The 24,603-nt window shown below is 43.2% G+C and overlaps 1 protein-coding gene across 50 annotated transcripts in view; it reads right to left on the bottom strand.

Annotated features, from left to right (window-relative positions):
- CLASP2 (cytoplasmic linker associated protein 2) overlaps positions 1 to 24,603 on the bottom strand; it is a 1,425,897-nt gene that overhangs the window by 153,351 nt on the left and 1,247,943 nt on the right. For all 50 annotated transcript variants that reach the window (XM_069214594.1, XM_069214706.1, XM_069214671.1 and 47 more), the window contains 3 exons: positions 21,725 to 21,831; positions 12,739 to 12,895; positions 7,006 to 7,234 (listed from right to left, as the gene is read on the bottom strand). In XM_069214594.1, the coding sequence (XP_069070695.1) occupies positions 7,006 to 7,234; positions 12,739 to 12,895; positions 21,725 to 21,831 (493 nt within the window). The remainder of the gene's footprint in view (positions 1 to 7,005; positions 7,235 to 12,738; positions 12,896 to 21,724; positions 21,832 to 24,603) is intronic.

A 24,603-nucleotide genomic window follows, 5' to 3' on the forward strand; every position in this document is an offset into this window, starting at 1 on the left:
TGGGCCCAACCGACGTCGGGAGCATCTATTCCTGACCCGACGCTGGGGAAAGTTGCTGTGGCACGACCAGGGTCGGGACGGATCTGCGATTGGATCCGGAGGGGCCCTCTGGAGCCATGGCCAAAGCCGACGACTTCGAACCCGAGGGGGCCCTGTGCCCAAAGGCGCCGAAGGTGGGTCGGTCTGCCCAAAAATGAGGCGCATTGCCTCAAAAAATTCCTTGAGCTGGGCAGGGGTGGCTCCTGGGAAGTCAGGGAAGTGCAGAGCCAACCCAGATGAAGGCTCTGAAGACAGAGGCCTAGAGCGTCGACGCTCTTCCCGCGCCGCATCGTCCAAGCAAAGGGGTGAAGCCGAAGAACGCTTGTCCTCCGACGACTTCTTTTTGTGACCCGAATGTCCCGATGACGAAGAGTCGAGTGTCTGGCGGCGATGAGCTTTATGGACCACTCCATCAAAGCTTTCGGGTTCATGGCCCGACACTCGGAGCACAACTTTGGGTCGTGTTCGTGCTCCAGGCACCAAAGACAAACAAGGTGCGGATCCATCACCGACATAGTTCGGTGACAGGAGTAGCAGGGCTTGAATTTGGTCTTGTGGGACATCCCTCGACACATCCACAAACTCGTCAAAAGAATTTGACAAAAATGTCGATGTAGTCAAAAAATGAATGAAGGAGCTCTCTCCAGATCTGCGTGTAGGCTGGCGCGGATAGAAAAGAACAGACGTCAGCGCACTGGGGTGCGCCTATATATGACCGTGACATCATCACAGTGAACACAATGCCAACAACGCTCGTGGAGTCGACCGAAGCCACCTGACGGCGACCAGAGGTACTGCTCGAAGAAAATTCTCCTGAACCAGTCTGACGCCTGGGGAAATTCAAAGGTAAGGAATCTGCAACTAGAAGCTAATCAGATGAATGGTCTTGCTCTGTTGTCTCCCAGAGTGTGGGGAGAATTGTGAGCCCAAGGTAAGTGCCCCATGGAAAGGGTAGCTGTGCTCAAGTACAGCTCTTTCAATATGTGGTATGGTTAAACTGAGAGACTGAGTTTTTAATATTCACCTCAACACCCAAAACCTTCTGTCAAGCTCGTTCTTAAGAACTGGGGGTGAAGACAGGGGTTGACACTACTGGTGTAGAGGGCTATTTTATGTCCCTGACCTCCAAAGGGGATGCCTCTGACTGATACTTTCGTTCGTATCCTCTCATAGTATGGCTCTATGAATAACACAAAGAGGAAGGGAGAAGAGCTGCAACCTTGGCGAGTGCCCCATGATACTGGAAAGGGTCTGGCAGTGAAGCCATTTACTTTCACTTGGGTGGTGGATTTGGCATAACCACTCCACACCCATTTCAAGAATTGCGGCCCCTGCCATACAGCTACAATGATTTGCCTAAGGAATGACCAATGCACATGGTTAAAAGCCTTCTCAGCCTTAAGAGACAGAAACAATGCTGGGTCTGCAATACAACCCCACTGTGTATACACTCAACTGCACAAAGCCTTTGGCTCTTTCTCTGTCAGTTTTTCTCTGCCTCTCTATTTATCCATCTGTCTGCTTCACATCCTTTCTGTCTTTTGTTTTTTACTACTTTCTAACTGTGCTTTGTGATTTATTTCACAGGTTTTGCACACCTTTCGGCCCCCAGCACTCCCCTGGATTCAGACACCTCTCATGGTGCCCACCCTTTGCTGTGGAAACCTTTCCCTACAGCGCAAAACACACAAATCTGAACTGATGCACGATTATCCAAGTGGCAAATGCAAAACAGCTTTACTTATGTGATAACTGCAATAACCAGGGCCACTGGAATTATGGGATTCTGCAGCTCTGGCTTTTTTGCATTATTAAGTATTTGTCTTATTTGCCACATAACCCATCATCTGCCGCATAATCTGCACATATTACCAAAAAAGCACGTTTCTAGCATAAACGGATCAAAAGATACTAAAAACATGGTGATATGTATCATGCACGTTGGAAGATCGTTCTCAAAGTTTAACTGATCAGTTTTTAGTTGTTGGTTTATGTATCTGGATGTTAAACTGGTACTGAAGATGCAAGACAGTATTCACAAGTGTAGGAAAGTCACACTTTTTGGCAACTGTTACCCCCACTTTTTGCCTGTTGTCAGTGTGCTTAGATGGTTTTCACTGAGCTCCTGCTAACCAGGACACCAGTGATTGTGCGCTTTTAAATTTGGTTGCCTAGCTATCCTTTACACCCCAAAAGTGACATACTGGTGTACCCCTGTAAGTCCCTAATATATGGTACTTAGGTATTCAAGGCATTGGTACACCAGGGGTTCCCAATGGGCTGCAGCAAGTATTATGCCACCCATGGGAGCCCATGCAAACTGTCTCTGCAGGCCTGCCATTTGCAGCCTGCATGAAAAGGTGCCTGCACCCTTTCACTGCTGGTCACTACACCAGGTCACTGTAAGTCACCCCTATGATAGGTCCTTCCAGCCCTAAGGGTAGAGGGCAGGCCCCTGTATGTGTGGGGACCCCTAAATGAGCAGAGGTGCCCCTATGAATTCCAGTTTCACTTCCCTGGACTTTGTAAGTACTGGGAAACCATTTAAGCTATGTACTGCCCATTGGTCAACACCTATGGTCCAGCTACATAATGGTAAATCAGAACCTAGGCATGTTTGGTTTCAAAGATGTCAGAATCATACCCCAATACTGATGCCAGTATTAGCGGCATGATTCCATGCACTCTGGGGGCTACTCAGAGGACCCCTACCCCCCAGTATTGCTCCTACCAGTCTTCCAAGTTGCTGCAGCCCCTCAGACAAGATTCTGCCCTCCTGCTGCTTGACCAGCTCAAGCAGGGGAAGGTAGAACAAAGGATTTCCAGTGGCAGAGGGGAGCAACTTACCCTCCCTTGGAAATAGGTGTTACAAGACTGGGGAAGGGTAGCCTCCCCATGCTACTGGCTTGCTTTGAAGTGCACATTTTGTGCCCTCCTTGCATAATCCGGTTTGCACCAGTCCAGGGACCCCCAGTTCCTGCTCTGGAGCAAAACTACACAAAGGAAAGTAAAGTGACCACTCCCCTGTCCATCACCGCCCCTGGGGTGGTGCCCAGAGCTTACCTGGAGGAGCTCTGGGTACCACTTGAAACCAAGATGGGCAGAGGCCCCTGGGAGCATCTGAGTGGTCAGGTTAGGCAGATGACATCAGTGACCCCCTCTGATAGGTGGTCAGCCTTGCAAAGTCACCAAACCCCTTTTTGGGCTATTTAGGGAATCCCTTGCAGATGGGTCCCCAGATTTGGCATCCAAGACTCCACCAGGGCTCCTCTGCAATGACCTCTTCTGCTCCTGGCCACCGGAACCCCTGATGGACTTCACTGGAACCGAACATGACTGCAACCCCGAGACGACCTCACACTGCCACATTGCTTCCGTGGCTCCTGGCAGCACTTTGCAACCTTTCCACAGCTGTACATCCTCAGGGGTCGGCAAGATGTCAGCTGCACCAAAGAAGCAAGAAGGAATCTCCCTTGGAGTGAAGGAGACACTCCCCTGCATCCACAGCCATTTAAGGCAATGATGTCCAGCTGCTGAGATCTTCTGTCCTCAGGATTTGCGAAGATTCTCCAACACAGGTAGTGGTTCTGAGGGGTCCACTGGGTCATTTTTGCCTTCTTTTCAACTTGGGAGACAGTGAACCCTTGCCTCTTCCTTCAGGAGAGAATCCCTGTGCACCGAGACTATTGTAGATACCAAGGCTTGTTGACTACTGCTCTGAGGAATCTTCAGACTCCAACTAGACTCAGCCCCCAGAACTCTACCTCTGCAAGGACAGTCTCCTCTCTGCAGCTCCAGCGACATGGCACTCCTCTTCAGGTGTGCTGACTGGGTCTAACTGTGACTTACTGTGCCAGCTGCTAATGAGCTGCTTGTGGGGGCTCTGACTGTTTCTCCTGGCTCTCTTGAATCCTGAGGGTCAGTCGCGCTACCCTCCAAGGGTCAAGTACCCAGGACCTTGCTGGAACTCCACAGCTCTTCAAAACCTCCAACAGCTCTCTTGCATTTGCCTGTGCTTGTTGGTGGTCCTCCAGACCACTGACCTGTCTGCAAACCAGAGACAGTTGAGGGACAGTTCGTAGGTGACTCCTGGATCCCGCAGCTGGACTTCATCCATCACCGATGACCAGGACCTTCAGCTACAGGGTGGGGTTGTAGGATAGCATTGCCTCCTGTCCCACCTGGACACTCCTGAGTGGACTAGACTGTTCCCTTCTTTTGCAGGTCCTCCTCACTCAGAAAACGCCCTTGTGTTCCACTGCCCTGGTCCTGTTTCTGCATTTCTCCAACCACAACGTCCCTGTGTTAGCCTATGGGATGACCGGATAACTTACCTCTCTGCACCCGGCCACTGGGGATCTTCTAGGTACTTACCTTTTGGGGTTTCACTGTTCCAGCCCTTGGCTAACTACTCCATACACTCTGATGGGGGACACCCTTTCACATTCTTTATTTTTAGTATATGGTTTTGCCCCCCTATAGGGCCCTTGCTAATTTATGCTTTTTCTGAGTACTTACTAGTGTATATTCTGTGTGTTCATACCTCCAGAGAGAGGTATACTAATAGTAGTCTAGTTTGGTGTGTCTATAATAAAGTAACTTTACTTTTGCAACACTGTGTGGTTCCTTTTATGTGTGATAAGTTACTGTGTGACTTCTGTGGGATTGCAAGCGATTCACATGCCTTCTAGCCAAGTCTTGGCTGCTCACCACAGCTGCGCTAGAGAGCCCTGACTGTCTAGACACTGTAACACTATCTAATCAGGGTTGCCTGGTCCCAGTATATGGTGTAACACCATAGGTGTCTACCACACACTGGGCCAAGCCAAGCATGACGAAGCAGCGCTACAGACTGAGCCATGGATCTGCCAACTGAGGATCCGATATCCATACCACACCTTATGTCAAACCTGGCTGCCTCTCACCCATCCTTGAGTGTCTGGGCGAGTTTGCTCCGGGGTCTTCGCCGGAAGCAAAGGTAGCAGATGGGCCACCGAATCCCACAATGCATAGGAAAGACGGCCCAGAATACAAGAGGTGATTATCGACTGCAGGGCTGAGCTGTTTGAAGAGAAAATATTTCATCCACAAGTTTGAAGCCATTTGGACTCCCTTTCTGGGGGAATGCTTGGGAGGATGCTGAGGTCAGAAGAGGTTGTAGCAGCCTGCACCACAAAACTTCTTGGAGTTGGGTGAAGGAAAAGACAAGCTGGGCCCTATGGGCAGGCTGGTGTCTATGGGCCATGGATCTGACCACAGGGGCCCCCGTAGTGGGCTTAGCCCAGGCCACTAAAAAATAAATAATAATAATCATATAATGCCTCACTATATGGAAGCACAGGCTCTATGCCCGTTGGGCTCTGGTGAAGCACTGATACCAAGGGGTCAGTGGTCACCTCTATAGATGCATCAGCAGAAAATTCTGAGTTTTTTGTGGTGTGCTAAAACAAAAAGTACATTTCATTGTGCAAGATTCTTAGCTGCAACATTACGTGAAGAGTTTGAGCTGCGTTTTGCTGCTTGGCGATGGACAACAAAATGATGTGGCCGAGGATTTCGAAGAAAGCTTTGTTGTGCAACAACAGTGTAGTGTTCACTATATTGTACTGCGTAGAGATCTTTCTTCAATAATTAGACTTTTACGAAACAATAAAAGTCTTAATGAACCAACATTATTCAAACGCACATCTAAAAGTACAATGTAACTTATAACTGCAAACGAAATAGTTAGAAAATAAACAATACTTTCATCGCTATTACTGATTTAGTGCATTGCAGGTGAAGAATCTTTTTTATTTTTTTTATTTTATGCAGTGACACAGATAGAAATGAACATAACTGGAGTTTTTAAAAAGCCTAAAACACATAACTTTGGTGAAAGTAACTTTGTAGGTATCCAAATTCATAAGTTGGGCTCCCAGTTTTATGTTATTTTTCTTTCTTTTTTTTTTTTTTTTTTAAACATTGCCGTCCGTATTTATCTACTTTTTTAATTCATTTTATCAGTATTTTCCCGCATTTATGTTTTCATGTTGGGGAAAGATAAAGCTGCAAATCATATTTTTCTACATTTATTCAAGAGAAAATGTACATGTACTTGTTTAAATTAACGCATGGAGGCCTAATGGCTTTCATGCAAACAAACTTTCCACATTCTAATAACATGCAGAGAACATATAGGACTACCACCACATCACAGCATAAACACTGTGGCATTGTGTCTCAGTGAGCCTTCAAGTGTTCGAATAGCCCAAACAAAAATAAACAAGTGTACATTTTCACTAGTGGCAGGGATGACGTGGAACATAATTTTTGAATGCAAAAGGCTTCTCTGTATGTGAACCATCAGGTTTCAATGCCTCAAGGACATAACCAATACCATAAAAGATCAGCGTTCACCATAGTCTTCGAAGGACAGTGGAATACAAAGCTGTTAATCCAGGTGAAGACGTGATGGCTCTCTTGAAGAGAAGCTTTTCACATTAAAGATGGTATTTTACTGCAATACTTTCACAAGTGAGGTGTTGTCCACTTGCTTATTTTTTAAAGGGAAATTTGGAGACTCTGGTGAGAACAGGATACAACGTCACTTTGTTTGCTGAGGTTATATTCACCAGATATTTAACATAAAGTTAAAAAAAGAGACCTTATTCAAACATATTGACATAGTTTCCTGCATGTGCATTATCCAGGAAAACTATTTTACTTTCTCATTCCCTGGTCCTTGATATATTAATGTGCTTACATAAATGAAAACATTGTTTAATTTAAATAACCAACTCAGGTGATAATAGAACAGGAATTTTCATAAAAGTAATTTTATATATATATATATATATATATATATATATATATATATATATATATATATATATATATATATATATATATTTTTTTTTTTAAAGGAACTTTAAGATTTTATATAATTAATTCTTATTGCAAGAACAAATTCTATTCAGGACTTACCATCCGGAAACTGTTCAGCGTCGTCATCAAACATTGCCTCTTTCAATGCAGACTTATTTAATGAACTGATGCTATCAGAATAATTGTTGGGGTTGTAATCTCTTGATCGTGGTGTGGGTCGGAGAGGCATTGTATTGAGTAATGAAGTTTTGTTATCGAGTGCTGTTCGGCCTGTGTCAGGAGCATCGCCTCCTCCCTTTGAATCGGTCATTCCAGAACTGCTGCATATCTGCCAAGAAAAAGCAACATCCTGTTTTAAATCTTGCAATTTTTCCATAAATTGTGTGCAGAGGTTAGGCGTGTCATAGCACTCAAATGTGTTACTTCTATCTGACAAAAGGTATCATTTGAATTAATAAAGAGCCATCAAAACACCTTGTATTTTATGTGTCGTAACATATGTAGTCCTACAACAAAATACCAAACATACACAGTCTCTATTAGTGACAAATTTAAAATAAAAACATGTGTAAAATAAATACACTACAAATGCTGTGGAAAAGATGGGCAGACACAAACTCTGCTATCTTGTCTCCTTCAAGCACACTCTCTAGTGTCCTCATTTATGAGAGCAGAATATAATATTTTTTGGAACAAGCTCTCAAAGCACGAGTCTTGTATGCTTTAGAATGAAGCACTGAATAGCACCTAAGTATGTAGAAACCCCAAACACACTAAAGGTGATGCACAGAATGCTTGCAGTCTAAACAGTTAGCAATCACCCTGGGTAGAAATCCAGCACGTCGTTTTTCACTCTAGAGAGATGCCCACCTTCAGCAATTTAGTACTGATCCTGTATCTCATGGGGACACTATCAGAACTGATGAGCAAGACCACCCCCCCCCCCTTCAGAAGGGAATTCAAGGAAGCCCAGACCAGTTTCAGCCTTATAAGTCTCATCAATAAGGTATAGCTTAGATCCTGTTACATAGGAAGCAAGAGACCCATATCTGGGCATGCCCTTGGCACTTAGGATGTTACGTCAAACATGCAAAGTCATGGGAAAAATGCTTACAAATAGTCTAAAACACTGGCAATCACTCTAGGGGCTGGCTAAACCTCATTGATGAGGCCCAACAAGTCAGGAATTGATCTGGGGCTGCTCATGTATCCTTCTGGAGGGAGTTCCACCTGGCAGTTCAAGATGGACAGACTCCACGAGGAGCAGAGTCAGAATTGAATTACAAAGGGAAGGCACATGTTTAGAGTGGCACAGTGGGTGGATGAACAATGGACATGAATGCTACCCACAACAACTACCAATGATTTAGACTGTTTGCAACTATTTCTCCCATCACCTTTTGTGTGCATGTATGCAGAAACTCAACAGACACAGAGTAATAGAACAGCTACTTGATAAACCCGAGACTCAAAAAATTTGGCAGTAGCAGTTTCTCAGGTAAGATACGGAGAAGGTACCTTAACCTGTACACAACTGTTCTTAGCTTGCAGTGCTTTAGATTCACATGCTCTGCAAATTCCTTCCAGCTAGTATTGGGCACGTATGTGTGCAAGTTGTTTTTGCTGGACTGTTTTACTCCTGGTGGGTGACTAATGTCAGTGGAGGGAAGTAGTACAGAATAAAGTACTGTGCCTGGTGAATGAACAAGCAAAGAATATAACCTGGATCACTGCTTCCTTCCGGGGAGGTGGATGGGTGCGTGAGTATCTACACCACATGCTACGTAAGATTAACAAGTTACTTACCTTTTGTAATGCCTTATCTGGTAGACACTATATCTAGCTGCAGATTCCTTAACTTAGAATTATCCTAGGTGCCAGAATGGGCCGGGAAGATTTTTTGTGTGCAGTACCCCTACATGCCAGTAGGTGGCGTTGATCGACATCGTCAGCACTGTCCGCACTGGAAATGACCTCCAAGGCACCAATACAGGTGTCACCCAGGCGCGCTGACATCAGTTCTTTTCATTCTGCGCCAGCCAGTGCCAATCCGGGAACAACTACACCTTCAGTCTTTTTTGACTCTCACTTACGGGGAGGTGGGTGCGTGAGAGTCCACACCACTATCTGCTATGAACAGATGGTTACACAATAAGTAACATTTTCTGTTCATACCATGTGTGTCTGAAGATACACATGCTCTGTAGACTGAAAAGCACTGCCTCCCAGAAGCAGTGGCTTGTGAGCAGATGATGCAGATGTTTAAAGCAAGATTCTTAAGACTATTTGTAGGAAGCTGGCTCTGTAAATACTATCTCAAAGTGAGAGATAGTGTGCACAGAGTCCAGGGGTTCCCCTTAGAGGTTGAGGTGCTTCTCGGGCCAGCCACCGACTGGGCAAAGATGAGGGCCGCCTGCTGGTCACTCCTGCACCGGTAGTTGGTTCCTCTCTGGCCTGGGGGCTGTGGGTGCAGTGCTTCTTCCAGGCATCAGGTTCTTTGTTAACGGGCAGTCGCGGTGAGCGGGATCCTCTGGATTCTCTCTGCAGGCATCACCGTGGGGGTGCAGGGAGGTCGTCTCAGAGTGGACACGTAGTGGGAGTCGCCTGGGGGTCCTTGCTGCAGTGTTGGTTTCTCTGGACAAGGGCTGGGGGCATCCGGTGCAGAGTGTTGGGGACTCACGCTTCAGGAGTGAGGTGGGAGTCCCTTTAAAGATGGTTTCTTCTTGGTTGTTTCGTACAGAGACGCTGTCCACGGGAGTTCCTTGGTCCTTTGGGTTTCCAGGGCAGTCCTCTGAGTCAGCAGAGGTTGCTGGGCCCGCTGGATACATCGCTGTTGCATGTTCTTTGAATCTGGAGACAGGCCGGTAGGCTGGGACCAAAGCAGTTGCCGTCTCCTCCTTCTCTGCAGGGTTTTTAGGTCAACAGTCCTCCTTGTTAGGTCATCAGGAATCTGATTTTCTGGGTTCAGGGTCATCCCTAAATACTAGATTTAGGGGTGTGTTTAGGGATGGAGGGCAGTACCCAATGGCTACTGTCCCAGAGGGTGGCTACACCCTCCTTCCTTAGGGGAGGGGGGTACATCCCTAATCCTACTGGGCTAAAACCTCCAAAGCAAGATGGAGGATTTTCTAAGGAAGGGGTCACCTCAGCTCTGGACACCTTAGGGGCTGTCCTGGATGGAGGGGGACTCCTTGTTTCTCTCATTATCTCCTCCGGACTTGCGGCCAAAAGTGGGGGCTGTGTCTGGGGGGGCGGGCATCTCCACTAGCTGGAGTGCCCCGGGGTGTTGTAACACCAGGCTTGAGCCTTTAAGGCTCCACCCAGGACAGGCTTTGTTCCTGGTCACAGAGTGCACAAAGGCACTCACCCTATGTGGCCAGAAACTAGTCTGGAAGTGGCAGGCTGGCAGAGACCGGTCAGCCTAGCACTAGCAGTTGGGCTGGCATGCAGCGGGCATCTCTAAGAAGCCCTCTGAGTGCATGCCTTAATAAATCTCACACTGGCATCAGTGTGGATTTATTGTGCTGAAAGTTTGATACTAAACTTCCCAGTATTCGGTGTAGCCATTATGGAACTGTGGAGTTTGTGTGTGACAAACTCCTAGACCATATACTCTTTATGGCTTCGCTGCACTTACAATGTCTAAGAATTGGCTTAGACACTGTAAGGTCATAATGCTCATGCAGCTATGCCCTCACCTCTAGTATAGTGCACCCTGCCTTAGAGCTGTAAGGCCTGCTAGAGGGGTGACTTACCTGTGCCACAGACAGTGAGAGGTGGGCATGGCACTCTGAGGGGAGTGGCATGTCGACTTAGTCGTTTTCTCCCCACCAGCACACACAAGCTGGGAGGCAGTGTGCATGTGCTGACTGAGGGGTCCCCAGGGTGGCATAATACATGCTTGCAGCCCTTAGAGACCTTCCCTGGCCACAGGGCCCTTGGTACCAGGTGTACCATTTACAAGGGACTTATCTGTGTGCCAGAGCTGTGCCAATTGTGGAGACAAAGGTACAGTTTAGGGAAAGAACACTGGTGCTGGTTAGCAGGGTCCCAGCACACTTTCAATCATAAGTAACATTAACAAAAGGCAAAAAGTTAGGGGGTAACCATGCCAACAGAGGCATTTCCCTACACCTATTAAAGTGCACTACATGTGCCCCAGGCCTGTAAATGAAATACTACCAGCGGGCCTGCAGCAATGATTGTGCCACCCACTCAAGAGTTGAACAAATACTTTCCACATTGCCTGCCTGCTCTTTGTCAAGCTACTAGAGGGTGAGCACAGGTTAGTTTAGTGTGTATCTGACATACCCTGACTACAGTTGTGGTACCTACTTGAACAGGATGCATATCCCACCTCACAATATGCAAAATGTACATCACACTTCATTGGGGGGTGTTGCAGTGGGCAAGGTCGGAAAATGTAATTATCTAGGTACTACAATTGATAATTTGCTAAACTGGGGCCAAAGACTTTACCGAGCTATAGAAGCAATCTTTTGGTTTGCAGTTAGTCTGAGTTACAGACCAGTGAAGGAGCTATTGTAATTATACAAGAGCACATTTGCGCCAGTGGGGGGTCTATGTGGCTGGCATTTATGGGTACACTAACCCTAAAAAAATGGAAAGAATAACTTTCTACACATGCTAATATCCGGCCCAAAAAGTGTCACTAGGCACTGATGCCATACAAAACTGGAGATGAATTATTGCAGGATTCAGTTAGAATAGCCCCTCAACTATTAAGACTCAAGACCTGGTGTACTCCTGAGGCATCTTTCTCTAGATTCATTTTGAAAGATTGCCTACAATTAAATAACATGTTGAAGATTCCCTGGCTTAGTTATATAAAACAGACTTTCTTAAACTTGTAAGTGCCTAATTATTTTACTAAGCCAGAACCTATTGAGCCAAAATCTAATCTGCAAATTAAACACCTGTTTCTTAACTATTGCGCCAGCAAAAGGTCAGATTATGCTTAAAATATGCAGTCTTTTAAAATATTTTCCCTTTTAAATACTGCCTGAAGTTTAGAACCATATCTAGTCCTTATCTGCAACCCAGAACACAGATTTTATCTCATGTGATTCAGTTTGAGCACCTGGTACTTTTTATTAGCTTTTTCTCTACAGGGTGGTTGGTTTGTGAACCTGCCAAATTGTCCTTATGATAATGTGTCTCATCAGTGCACCATGCATTTCACACTGTTTTGCACTTTATACACTGCATAACACAATCAGTTTCTAATTACAATTAGTGTGTCTTCTCTATTAGGAATTATAAGTTAGGCTTAGAATACCTACAGCACATTGAGTCCCTGGAAATTTGCTTTGCTGTGATCAATTTTATACATGAGGCGGTAGAAGTTAGGAAAATGAAAGCTTAAATGTAATTTGATTTATTTCACCTATTCATCATCATAATATTCATTATATGCAGCAGAGATGTATTAAGCAAGCATTTTAACACTACATGTTTATAAGATTCATTTTAATATTATGCTATTTTCATGCTTTTTTATCTTAGTGTGTATTCCACTGTGTGCTTTTGTTCTCCCCTGAAAATGTAAACTTTATTGTACTTTTATGGCATTACTGGCAAAGTTTGATGATAATGAACTTTATAAATAACAAATAGCTGAATAGCTGTTATAGACACAATTTTGATTTCAACTGCCCTTCCTTGGTACAGGTTGATGATTCTGGGGCAGCTGCAAGTGCCTGGAGAAAGAAAAATGTCTGCAAAAAGATATTCAGAGATTAATCTACAAGAAATACACATTACAGTGTAATGCAGTACTTATAAAATTGCGAAATAAATTTTAATACTAACTGAATCTGCTTCATTCTCTTTTTTGGAATCCCGTCTCAAGGGTTCATTCATATCTTCTTGACTTCGAAAGCTGAAATTCTGAATAGCTTCTGTCACTCCTCGAAGCGAACAATAAATGTCTTCCGAATTCATGTTTTCTGTATCATCCTCAAATGCACTAGTTAGCAGACAGGAAATAAGTATTGCAACTCTGTTAGTACATTTTAGTTATACATCAAATATTAAAAACAATCAAAATTGTAATTTTGAAATTGTGCTCCAGCTAGGGTTTTTGCTCTGCTGAAAGTGATATGTTATACTCCATGATTTACTTTAACAGTAGTTCAAAGATTTGCACTTACCTATAATTGTATCTTATCACGCTGTTGCTAATTCAGAACCAAACAAGCTAATATAGGGGTCATACTACGATGTAACGGTTCAATCTGTCAAAAGCGGCCCCAGAATCATGCAGAACCTTTGCTTGGGATACTCAAGCCAAAAGGTTACTGAGCATCACCTTTCAAGAGTAACTACTTTGTCACCGGACCATAGTACTAATGCAGTTTGGCTGAATGACTAAAGTACTCCCTACTCTTTTTGGGGTTGAGGTTTCAAAAGTTAAGACTAACTCCAATAGGTGAAGAGGTTTATAAACTCTTAATACAGTATACCTCATAAGGGAACACTCAATAATTTCAAAGTCCAGCCTGGAGTTTCTTATGTACAAATAAAATAGCCATAATAGCAGTTAAAGAAAACACCTAAAATATGCAAAGAGAGAAGATTTGGGACCTGGAGCTTTCTGGACCAGACATCCAACTCTTCATTGCTAGGCAACAGCAGTCTACTTAACATTGAGCTCCATAACCAATGTCATCAAACGGGAACTCTTCAGGTCAACACGAGTCTCATTAGATCAGCATGTTTTGGGACCCTTTCCATAAAACGATCATTAACCATCTTAAACGATACTCTCTGTATGTATGGGGTTAACACCCTCCCTAATCTTCCTTTACCATAGATGTATAGTTATTTAATCTCTCAGAGTCCCATAACAGTAGCTCTTATCTAACCTCTATGAAAAGGGTCGAGGTATTCTTGAGTTTAGACTCAGATTCATATTTACAGGTCCATGGCTGGAGAAAGCTATAGATTGTATTCTCACTTCCGAAGCCTTCATTATTCAAACTAATTAATTTAAGAGTGGTCCATCCTAATAGATCTTAATTATTGCAGACTAATAATAGCCTAATTAACGTGGTGGCTCCCACATACCTGAAAAAACCTGTACAATCCTTTTGATCGATAGTATAAAGATTGAGTCCGGCCTGTTTTGAGCACATATCAAGGCCTTAGTAAGAATTCAGTCAGCATGTTTACTCATAACCACTACCCAGTGCCCATGATCATCTGGTTCTATGCTGTTATGTTACCAGCGTTTCCAGAGTGTACTTTATCCATTAGTATGACCCCCCCACAGTGTTTCTGGAGCCACTGGGACCTTTTATGGAGCTGGGACTCTCCCAGCCTGCCTGAAACCAGTATATTACAGCGCTCAGATTACAACAGATCACAAGATACAGTTTTGTAGAAAATCTTCATAGGAGTGGAGTGTGATAATCCTACTACAACGCAAACCAAAAACATGCTTGCCTTGAAAAAGCCCAGCAGCTGTGAACTACAGAGGGCGAAACAGTTGGTGATGTCTCTCCTGAATGAGACCAATATATTTGTCAGTGACAAAAATCCAGTGAATATATCACCATATCCATGACAGTCTGTTGAAAAAAAATACTGTAATTTAGTAATAGTCATTATTTAATTTATGAGTTTGCCCTCTACTGGTACCTCTTCAGCACTGTTTGCTGCTTTGGAGAAATGCCCCTTGTCTATTTCCAAATAATGTGCTTTCAACTAGATATCTGCTTCCTTCTCCTCGCCTTCGGTGCTTCTATTTAGTTCTTCGACCACATGTAGAATCTCTTCACTCTCTCTATGAATTCAATATTTTAATTTTGTTTTCCCAAGTATACTACAATCTGAAGTGGTATCCCCTCTCAATACTGAATAGATTTGCTACGGAGATAATCAGTGATCAGTATGAAAGCCCTTCTTTCTGCAGCTTAGCTACTAACAGGTGCTCTCCCAGTACTGACGTAGCAGTTACAGTTGTAACAAACAGTTTATTTAGGGTCTCCCATTCTGCAATTATAATTGCCTTAGTATCCTCTTTTCTCTTATAATAGTGCACTCAGGTTAATATACCCAGTGGCTCACCTGGGACATGTCATGTGTACAGTTCAACATAATAGGCGACTCACCCGGGTCACTGAGGATCATTTGGAAAAGCTTCCTGCATTTTTGTTTGCATATCATCTACTCCAACTGCAGTATTGCTGGATGCTAGCATTGCTCCCTCGTCAATGCTTTGCTTAACTTCTTCCTTCCCCTTCACTATTACAATTTATAATTTAGGAACTTGAAGTTGACCCAGGATTCTCCCTGCATCCCTAATATTTCATCCACAGGGCTCTCAATACATGGCTCTATCTCCTATGTCAGCACTTTGTAACCTTTTGGCTTCTGGTGGCCCCCGACTTAATCACTACTAGAGCCAGGACCCCCAGTAAATCATTACTGGAATCAGAGGACCACTGTTATGCCATTACTGGAAGTGGACCTTGGCTTAAGCAATTTTGATGATTTGAATGTCAAAACATTTCACAAAAATACAGAAACAAGAATTCAGTTAAACAAATACACCAATGATGGAGTATTTTATTTAGTTTACAAATATCCAAAAATAAAATCAAAACTTTAATGGGATGGGAGGGTTTTTTCCAAACTTTAAACTGAGGCCACCCATCTGTTCTGATGCATTGGCACTGCTTCAGTGAATCAATCTGGGAGGACAGATTTAATTTTTAGTCACAACTGCTCATTTCTTCACAACTACATAACATTTTAACATTTACAGTTTTGGTTATTCATTTGCATACTCATTATTAATTTATTATTATTTAATTTTCTAAGCAGCCACGGTGGGCCCTTAGGAGCTCTCAGCCCACAGGTTAATAGCCACTGTAATCTATGTCTTTTTCAGATCTCAGATAGACCTTTCTTCAGTTCTAACTATATGAAGCCCATTTCCTTCAATTTCGTTCAGACAGCTACTCATACATTCACTCATTTTTTAAATGTTCCTGGTTTTATGCCTGTGGCTCATGGTGCTGGGGTGTGTGAAAAGGGGTTTGTGGACATAAGTCTTGCTCTTTTCAACTTGAGAAATGTGCTGTTCTTTGGGTTGCTGCAGAATACAGGTCCAGGCACTTCAAGATGATCTCTTACTATGCATGTCATACAACCTTCCTCCTGATTCACTCCCTCAAGCTTATCTTCAATGCATTTCCATCCAAGGTTAGGGTGTGAATCTTTACCAACCAGCCAGAGCACCTCTCTGTTCAAAGGGTGCAGTTCCTTGTGCATCAGTGCCTCCTAAATTTGCCAGCTGGGAATGCAAGGGATGGGTTAGACGGTCAGCCCAGTCTTAAGTCCATTATATTGAATGTTGCTAATCATAACACATAGCACACTTGCATCACAACTGCCTTCTCTTTGTCCTGATAGTGGGCAAGTGTGAGTACGTTAAATTACCATTTAATACATTTAGGGTTGGTTAGGGTGAAGTCGGTCACACTCCCCTTTTTCAGATCTTTATCTAGCTGATTTCCACATGCTACAAAATTATCCGTAAGAACAGAGTATCCAAGAATGGAGTCATGTAGCAATAATAAACTAACACAGAGAGATTAAAGATCTACAAACAACTCATCTTAGTGTGTTGCCACTCAGTAAACAATTAAATCAAGTCCTTTATTACTTCAGTGGCCTACCACACATACCATAAATCTAGACTTAGCCAAATGTTTATGGTCTTACGCATATAGCCAAATACCAAATCTCCAGAAACAACAGTGAAGTAACAATCCAAGCATTGCAATCCCTGGCATGGGTGAACCACTCTCTGCTCTCTTTTTTGTGGATCTAACTTCAAATACAATTTAACACTGCAAATCTGGTAACAAATTGAGTAGATAAACCCAGGTTTCCAAAACAAAAGTAATGCAGTCCGAGCAATATTACAAACTGCTTCACAGACGCCTTCCAGAAATTTACTGTAGGAAAGTGGAGTATTAGTTGAGGGAGGGTGGGGGCGAGAACCCACCTCAAATAATAATCACAATCCTCATCAAGGTGAACCACAATAGGCACTAAATAAACCTGTCTTACCCCTCTGGTAGCTTGGCAAAAAGCAGCCAGGCTGAACCGAGAGGCAAAGTGTAAAATATGTATGTAGTACTCAAACATTAAGTGGAAACACAAGAACAATCCCAAACCAATTCAGAAAAATAGAGAATATTTTAATAAAATGACATAAAACAACAAAAATCGAATAAATGGAACTGAAGTTATCACTTTTTAGAGTTTCAAAGTTCAAATAGCACCAAAAAGCATTAAACGCAATAGCAGGTATCTGGTCGCACTAGATCGAGTCAAAATCAAAAGTTAAGGCCAACCGTAATGGAGCACAGGTCGGAGAGAGGACCAGGTTTGTCTTGGTAAAAATGTTTACCTTTTAACTTAGTCTCTGGAATGGAAGTCAAAAATCTACAGAGGGAGAAGGCAGCATGCTGTGGTTGAAGGGATCACCATGTAGCCAAATAGCCTCTGGATGAGGTTTTAGTGAAGCTGTTGAATTTTAGTTGTGAAAGCTTTGAGCGGGAATATTTTGAATTTTGCACCCAGAGAAGTTCTCTCATCAGCCACATACTTTTCACACCTTCACAGATTTGAGATTTCTACCGTCAGACTTAGTCATTTTTTTGGAGCCTACTAAATCCTGCCCGGTTTAGTCTGAGGAATGACAGGAAGGTCGCCAAAGCTAGATGAAAGTCACATGGCTCCAGTAAGTTAAACTGCAACCTCTTTTCCAAGACTATCAAGTCCCACCTATAGAAACGTCTGACACCTGGGCAAAACCAGACAATTTTGGGTGAAAACATGTGCAAAGAGAAGAAATAGAACTTCAAAGCACTCCATCGCTCCCTGATGAAGCTCTGGAGTACATGCAAAGCTCCTGGCACCAGGCAGGCCTGCAATGACAGCAGACACTAACAAGCATGTGAAATCTACTGGCTTTATTGCTCACAGAACTAAGTCTTGGTGCAGTGGCGAAAGCGGACATGTATGTTTTGTGCTACAAGGTCACTGCCTGTGACAATAAACACTGTGAATATGCAATTCATTATTTTAAACTAGCATCACACACACACACACACACACACACACACACACACACACAAACACTATAAGATAGACTGCTACAAAATGTTTAAGATAAAATGGTGCTTCCAAATATTTCGGTAATACCCAGAGAGTAAGTAATACACATTTGTGTCCAATTAACACCTCCAGGTGTAGTAAGCGTGATATAAATACAATTGCACTTAAAAGCATGCACTTCACAGCCCAGTTGTTAACTCTTTGCATTACCACCAGAAGCTGGCTTGAATCGAGGCTTGATAAACACGGAAGTAGAACGAGGTTTTCCGCTCATACGCTATCTTAAATGGACTCATGACCCACACAATGTTTGTCCCAAACTGAGACTTGAAACGCAGGAACTCCGCCTTCTGTGACGGTCGTACAAAAGATAAGTCTGTCAAACTGTGACTTTCGTCCACAGAGGTGATATATTGTATAGAGATTTGGCTACTTAAGTTCTGTCTGTGTTGAGCACTTACTTACTTTATGTGCAGCAGTTTTGTAAGTAGGCCCTGTTCAACAGACCTGTGTCAGACTGCTGCTAGACAGTGCTGGTTTGGCCCACAGTTATGGTTCCAAGTAGGAGGCCCCGTCTGTCCCACAGCCATGTCTGGTGAAGTGGGGCCTTCTGATGCTCGCAGGTGCCTTTCCAGGATCACAAGATTGATTAGGGTGGGCCAGAGGAGGGACTTCATTATATTTTATGGTATGCAAGGTGCGAGGTGGGTGGAACGAAAGGCGGGGTGGCACTGGGGCAGCACCTCTTCCCAATTTAGCAGTGTAAGGGTTAATACCCAGTCCTTTGATGTTGTGTAATGAAGATGTTTTATGTGTAGTTGGCAGGCGCAGCCACCTTCCTCATCATATTTAGGCGCAAAAGCTGTGTTGTCATGTGTGCCAGTAATTGGAAACATACACCCTCCCTCTCAAAATGAAGTCCCAAAAAAACTCTCAACCTGCATAGAATCAAGCACAAAATAAGCTCCTGTGCCCAGTTTTCAACAGGAGGGCAAACGACCTGGTTTGCACTGAAAGTACAAAAAAACATATAGCACGCAAAAGTATGATTAACTTGCATGCATGAAAGAGAGTTGAAGCAATTTCTCGCACCTTATTTTTTTTTTTTTTTTTACAGGGCTGTAAGTCCATTTTAAGATAGTTTTTTTCAATTAGAAGAGATTTTGCAAGCACAGAACAAGCGCTGTGCAGGCAAAACCTAAAAAGTACAATACTGGAATGAAAGTCTCTGCACAGGTTGCTGTGCCACCCTGTCCCTAATGTTTTCTGGCTTACCTTATTTTCCTTCATTAAGATCTACAATCATGCGAGTCCATCATGGAGCTCTATGTCACTTGTAATTTTTGTCAATCACAGTCAAATTTACAACCTAAACCTAAAGAACAAGTTCCTTGTTGGACCAGTGACTCCAATGAGTGCCCCCGATCCAGCATAAAGGCCCCTAAAACACACATTATTTCATAACACACAGTCTCTGTAGCTGGGTTCCGACTAGGGACGTTGCAGCACTCTAAACTTTAAAAGGCATGGAACAAGCAAATACCTTCTCAACACCATCTTCACACTCAAGATAGACTGGTTCCAGTGTTATTGCTTGGATTGCGGGGAAGAACATGGAGGTTCAGCGGAAATCATGTAAACAGAATGCAAGGGCTAACCCTCACTCATCAATATAAGAAATCTCTGTGTCACTCACCTGGTGTTTCTTCACCAACATGAATTCTAATGGCTCCAGTAATACACTGCATTTTGTCTTCCCTGTAACAAGCCATTTTCCTTTGACTAACATTAAATGAAGCAATGTGCCTTCCTGTATTTTCTCTACTAATGGCACTATCCCAAACTATTAGAATGGAACCATTTCATGCAGGTCAATAACTGTTTCTTCTACCTTTCAACTTTCTATTTTTCTCAATTTAAATAGCCTGAACCTACTACTGGGTGCATCGCAAATGCTCTGCTAAATGTAGAGGTGGGTTTCTCCCTGCTGGTTACTTGGAACCTTGATCCATCTCTTCAAATCCTGTTCCATCCACTGGAACTCTGCTTCTTCTGCATCGAGTCCTTATTTAATCTGGTCCAGGATTTTTGAATCACATTGTTCTAAAATTCCTTTTATGGATTCTCTTGCTTGCTGGGAGGGTTTTGTATACCTCCGTTTATCTGCCCTTCAGAAAGACACCTGCTGTTTCCTGGTGATACTTACAAATATTAAGCAACAGAGTGGCTACTGGAGGGAGTCACATTTACATCTAGCAGTCTCGATAAGAGAAGAAGGTGAGACTAGGGAATAATTAGCCGGCTACTTTCTCTGGTCCTAGCTGAAACTAGAATAACAATTGTATCCTTATCTGGTAGTTAAAATCCAGTGACGAGAAATTTTGGACTATGTCCATTATTGGAAGCAGGTTACCACATGTAGGGCGCAAAGATCACCACCGATGGTATAAACGTTGCTGTGTGGGGTCCCTGATGGTTGGGTGGTATTTTTTTTAAAAACAAATATTTTTGGGTGAAAGAAGAGTATTTTATTCTGGGAACAAATAGAAGCTGTGTTATCATCTTACGTTACGTTATGCACCCCTAGGTAGATACTGATTCCTTTATTTCTGTAATATATATACTCCACAGTTGTCTTAACAACTTAGACTACTGTTCTTTAGCCAACTGTTTTTTTGTACAAATTTTCAATTACATATTATAATAACTGTGGCCAATATTTGAGACATATATACATTTTGTAAAGATGAAGTTCCCTGCGTTGTGCAGACAACACGGTCATCCTGATTTTTCTTTACTTTTTGGCTTACTCTGATTGTTTTCCCTTGTGGACAAGATATTTTTTAAAATCATTGGAGGTTTGCCATGTCTTTTGTTTTCTCCACCTGAACAGTTCTAGACTTTGTTGGACTTGGGGGTGGGGGCGGGGGTCGGTAATGGTGGTAGTGCCATTAATGTGCATCCCCCACTGAATAACATCAAATGGTCTACAGACCTGTCCTGCATAATGTACTGACCTCCCTGACTGTGCCTTGTACCCCTGCCACTCTCACTATAGCCAGGAGACCCCTAGACACCATGCGACATTTGAGATCTTTGGTCCACATTCCTGCCAAACAGGAGCCCGGTTTTTTAATGGATTTAGATTGCCATTACACTTTTGGGTGTGGTCTTTTGGGTTAGTAGTGGCATGAACTCACTTAGCTGCCTTCGAGAGATGTCTTGGCTGTGGAAACTATGACGAAGGTACACCGCAATTTACACATCATGATGACCTATCTAATTGCCAAATGCTACGAATTAGAGCTCCTTAGCACCATAAATCAGTGGAATCATAGCTGAGACAGTGCATTTTGTTCACACTTAATTTTAATTTCCCTCCTGGAAGGTGGTGTATCTTTACCCACTAATAAGACATGTCAAATTAGCTTGTTATCAAACTCTCCAGTTTCAAAACGACACACATTCTACCTATAAGAATTCAAAACATCCAACAAGAAGAAATAAAGCAGCTGTAAAGGAACCATTTGTGTATTTAAAACATTTTCCAGGGTTTACATGAAATTTTTTATCCTACACCGTCAGAAAAAATTTGAGAAACAGGCCCCCAGGTGTAGTGGAGATGAAGTTGATTTTCACTGAACAAGGTGCTCTTTCTTACCTGAGAGAAACAGTATTTAGAGATGTGTTTGTTGGAGAAGTGAGAGGACTGGCCCAACTAGCTGGTGAACGTGGAGTTGGTCTTGTTAAAGGACTACCAGTTGAAACCTTTGATAGAGTAAAACAAATATAAAAATATATTTACAAAGATCAATATTTTTAATAACTAACTATATTTCAAATATAAAGAAGCATTCCATAGGACATAAATAACTCATTGAGACACATTTCAGCGGTAACTAAATCTACAAAATGTCTCCAAGGCAATATACTACAAGGACTAATGGTGGAGGGAATGCTACATGAATTAAATCCTCAGGGATAAATGTAAAGGTGAACACCTCGGAGCCTAACTAGGCATCCGCACTACCATGAATTTTTCATGGGGGCTGGTCTGCGCCCTGTCAAAGGCTGTAGGAAGCTGCTGGGGACTGTCCCTGCCTGGCATGTCCAGTGTGCACTCAACACACTACAGTCGCATCCAAGATGAGCAGCATCATTTCTCAACTGTGAGAAGAGTTGGGTCACAGGGGCGTATGGAGAGAATGGAAGCTCCAGGGTGAGTCAATGCAGTGTTTGTAGTGGACCCTATGAAGCAAGTCCATCCATCCCTAAAAATAAATACCACCGTAAAGCATCTTTCACATTGCATACACAGAAGCAAAAGCAGTGCTGATGTTGTGCATGCAATGTGAAAGAAGCTTTCTTTGCATGTTGTATCCTTCTCTTTATTTAGAAATGAAATGGCTACTCTTACCCCCACTTTAGCTTAAGGGCTTCTTATATTTGTGGGAAGCTGTAATCTTAGGCCCCTGAAAATATTTGTGTCTGTTGGGAAGGGGGGGGGGGGGGGGGGGGGAATACAGTCATTTTAAATTGCACCACTGTATAATGATCGAAGGGAACCCCTGACACTGCCCAGACATTACAGCCGGCACAATACTGATGCCAGTTAGTGGGGAGACAATAATGACTTAATGCTCGGCACTAAGTGGAATATTGGTATTCAGGAGTTGTGGGAAATACAGGCAGGGAGGGATGGTATAAGCAATAAGATCAAGAACATGAGATGCACATATAATCTGCTGAAGTTGCAGCACCTTGAGTAGCTTTCATGGCACTCCGTTACCACCAGGCGTAACAAGCATCCCTGGCTTATTTGAGCACCAGTCATCACAACTCACAGGCTTGCACCAAAACTGAGAAGTACCCATTTCAGGCTGATATGATATTATTGTTAGCAACTCTATGGAATATTTAGCACATTCACAATACAACTGTCAGCACTGTGTAAAATTCTCAGCAATGCTCAGACATCTAAAATGTCATTGCTAATGATATTTGGGTATGAATAACTCATTATAGCTCACATTTTCAGATTATACATTATTACATTTAAAGCCATAATAAATTATCCTTCACACATGTATTACTACTTTGCAAAGAACACTTTCCATTCTATCACAGTACTTGACAGGACAAACTGTTAAAATAAAACATACATTTGTTTTTTAATGATTAAAGAAAAATTGCCACAATTCAGTAAACTTGTGTGAAAATATAAATCCACTCTGTGATTCAGTAACACGTGAAATCCCCTTTTGCAGCAATTAACATGAAAGAAATGTTTCTTGTACGACTATCAATCTCAAACAATGCTTGGAAGCAATTCTGAGACACCAACTGATTAAGCTCAGTGAAGTTTCAGGTCATTTATTTACGCATAGTTCTTTTAGGTCCCACCACATGCTCCCAATGGGAATGAAGTCTGGACGTTAACTTGGCTATTCCTAATGAACAAGTTACCTGCCTTCGGTAGCACTCTATCAAGCTGCAGATTTCTCACTTTTGAATATTTCCCAGAGGTCAGACTAGGTCTAGAACCTTTTCAACAGTACCTCTGATACCAGAAGGTGGTACTTTACGGCTTCTGACTGACACCATTCTGCAATGAAAATGACATGCAGGGCCTGTATAGGTGGCACTCCCAGGCATGGACGTCAGTTGCTTTTGAGATCATCCATGACTCCAGACAAGGGAGCCCCAAAAGCAAATTTGTAGACAGTGCGCAGATTCCTAGGGTTGGAGTCTTATCAATGGCGAGAGTCCAATCACAGAACAGGGTGGATGGGAATGCCAGAGAGGAACACGCAGCGAGACAGATTCTCTATCAGAAAGAGCATTACTGAAGATAAGAACTTGTTCTTCTTATTAAGACTTCTAACCTCAGAATCCTCCTCATTTGAATAGACACCAAAGAAATACCTATTTGGAGGTGGGTCTGTGGATGGACTCAAACCAGCAAGTCTTGCAGAACCGAGCCGGCAAAATGACCCTCCCAGTGAACCGGAATGTCCAGGCAATACTTCTTGTGGACATATGGAGGGGCACCCATGTAGCCACCTAGCAAATGTCTGTCTAGGACAGGGACTTGAAACAACAACACAGTGTAAGACAGGGACTCGACATACTAACAGTGGTAGCAGCTTTGGCTCTGTAGTATGAATACTCAAGTCCTTACAGAGGTTGCTTCTTAGCCAATGTGTAGCAGATCTTAATGAATAGCACAAGCTAGTGGGAGATGGTGCACTTATAACTTTTTTTCACTTCGGAGAACCCCAGAAAGAGCTGATCACCCACCCGGTGGTCTTTGGTAAGAGTTTTGTAGAAGCTCAGCACTCTCTTGTGGGTCTAAGCGATGAAGTCTGTTCCCCTCAGAGGGATGAGGCAGGGCACACAACGCAGACAGTGTGTGATTTGAATGACATGGAATGGCATCACAATGTTTGGCTGGAAGGATGCCTGTCTCTGCCCATGCCCAGCTCACCACCTATGTCTGTTGGTCCTCGGCCAGTTCCAGGATCCGTGTTCTCCCCTCTC

This window comes from Pleurodeles waltl, chromosome 2_1 (genome assembly GCF_031143425.1).
Source record: "Pleurodeles waltl isolate 20211129_DDA chromosome 2_1, aPleWal1.hap1.20221129, whole genome shotgun sequence".
Lineage (NCBI taxonomy): Eukaryota > Metazoa > Chordata > Amphibia > Caudata > Salamandridae > Pleurodeles > Pleurodeles waltl.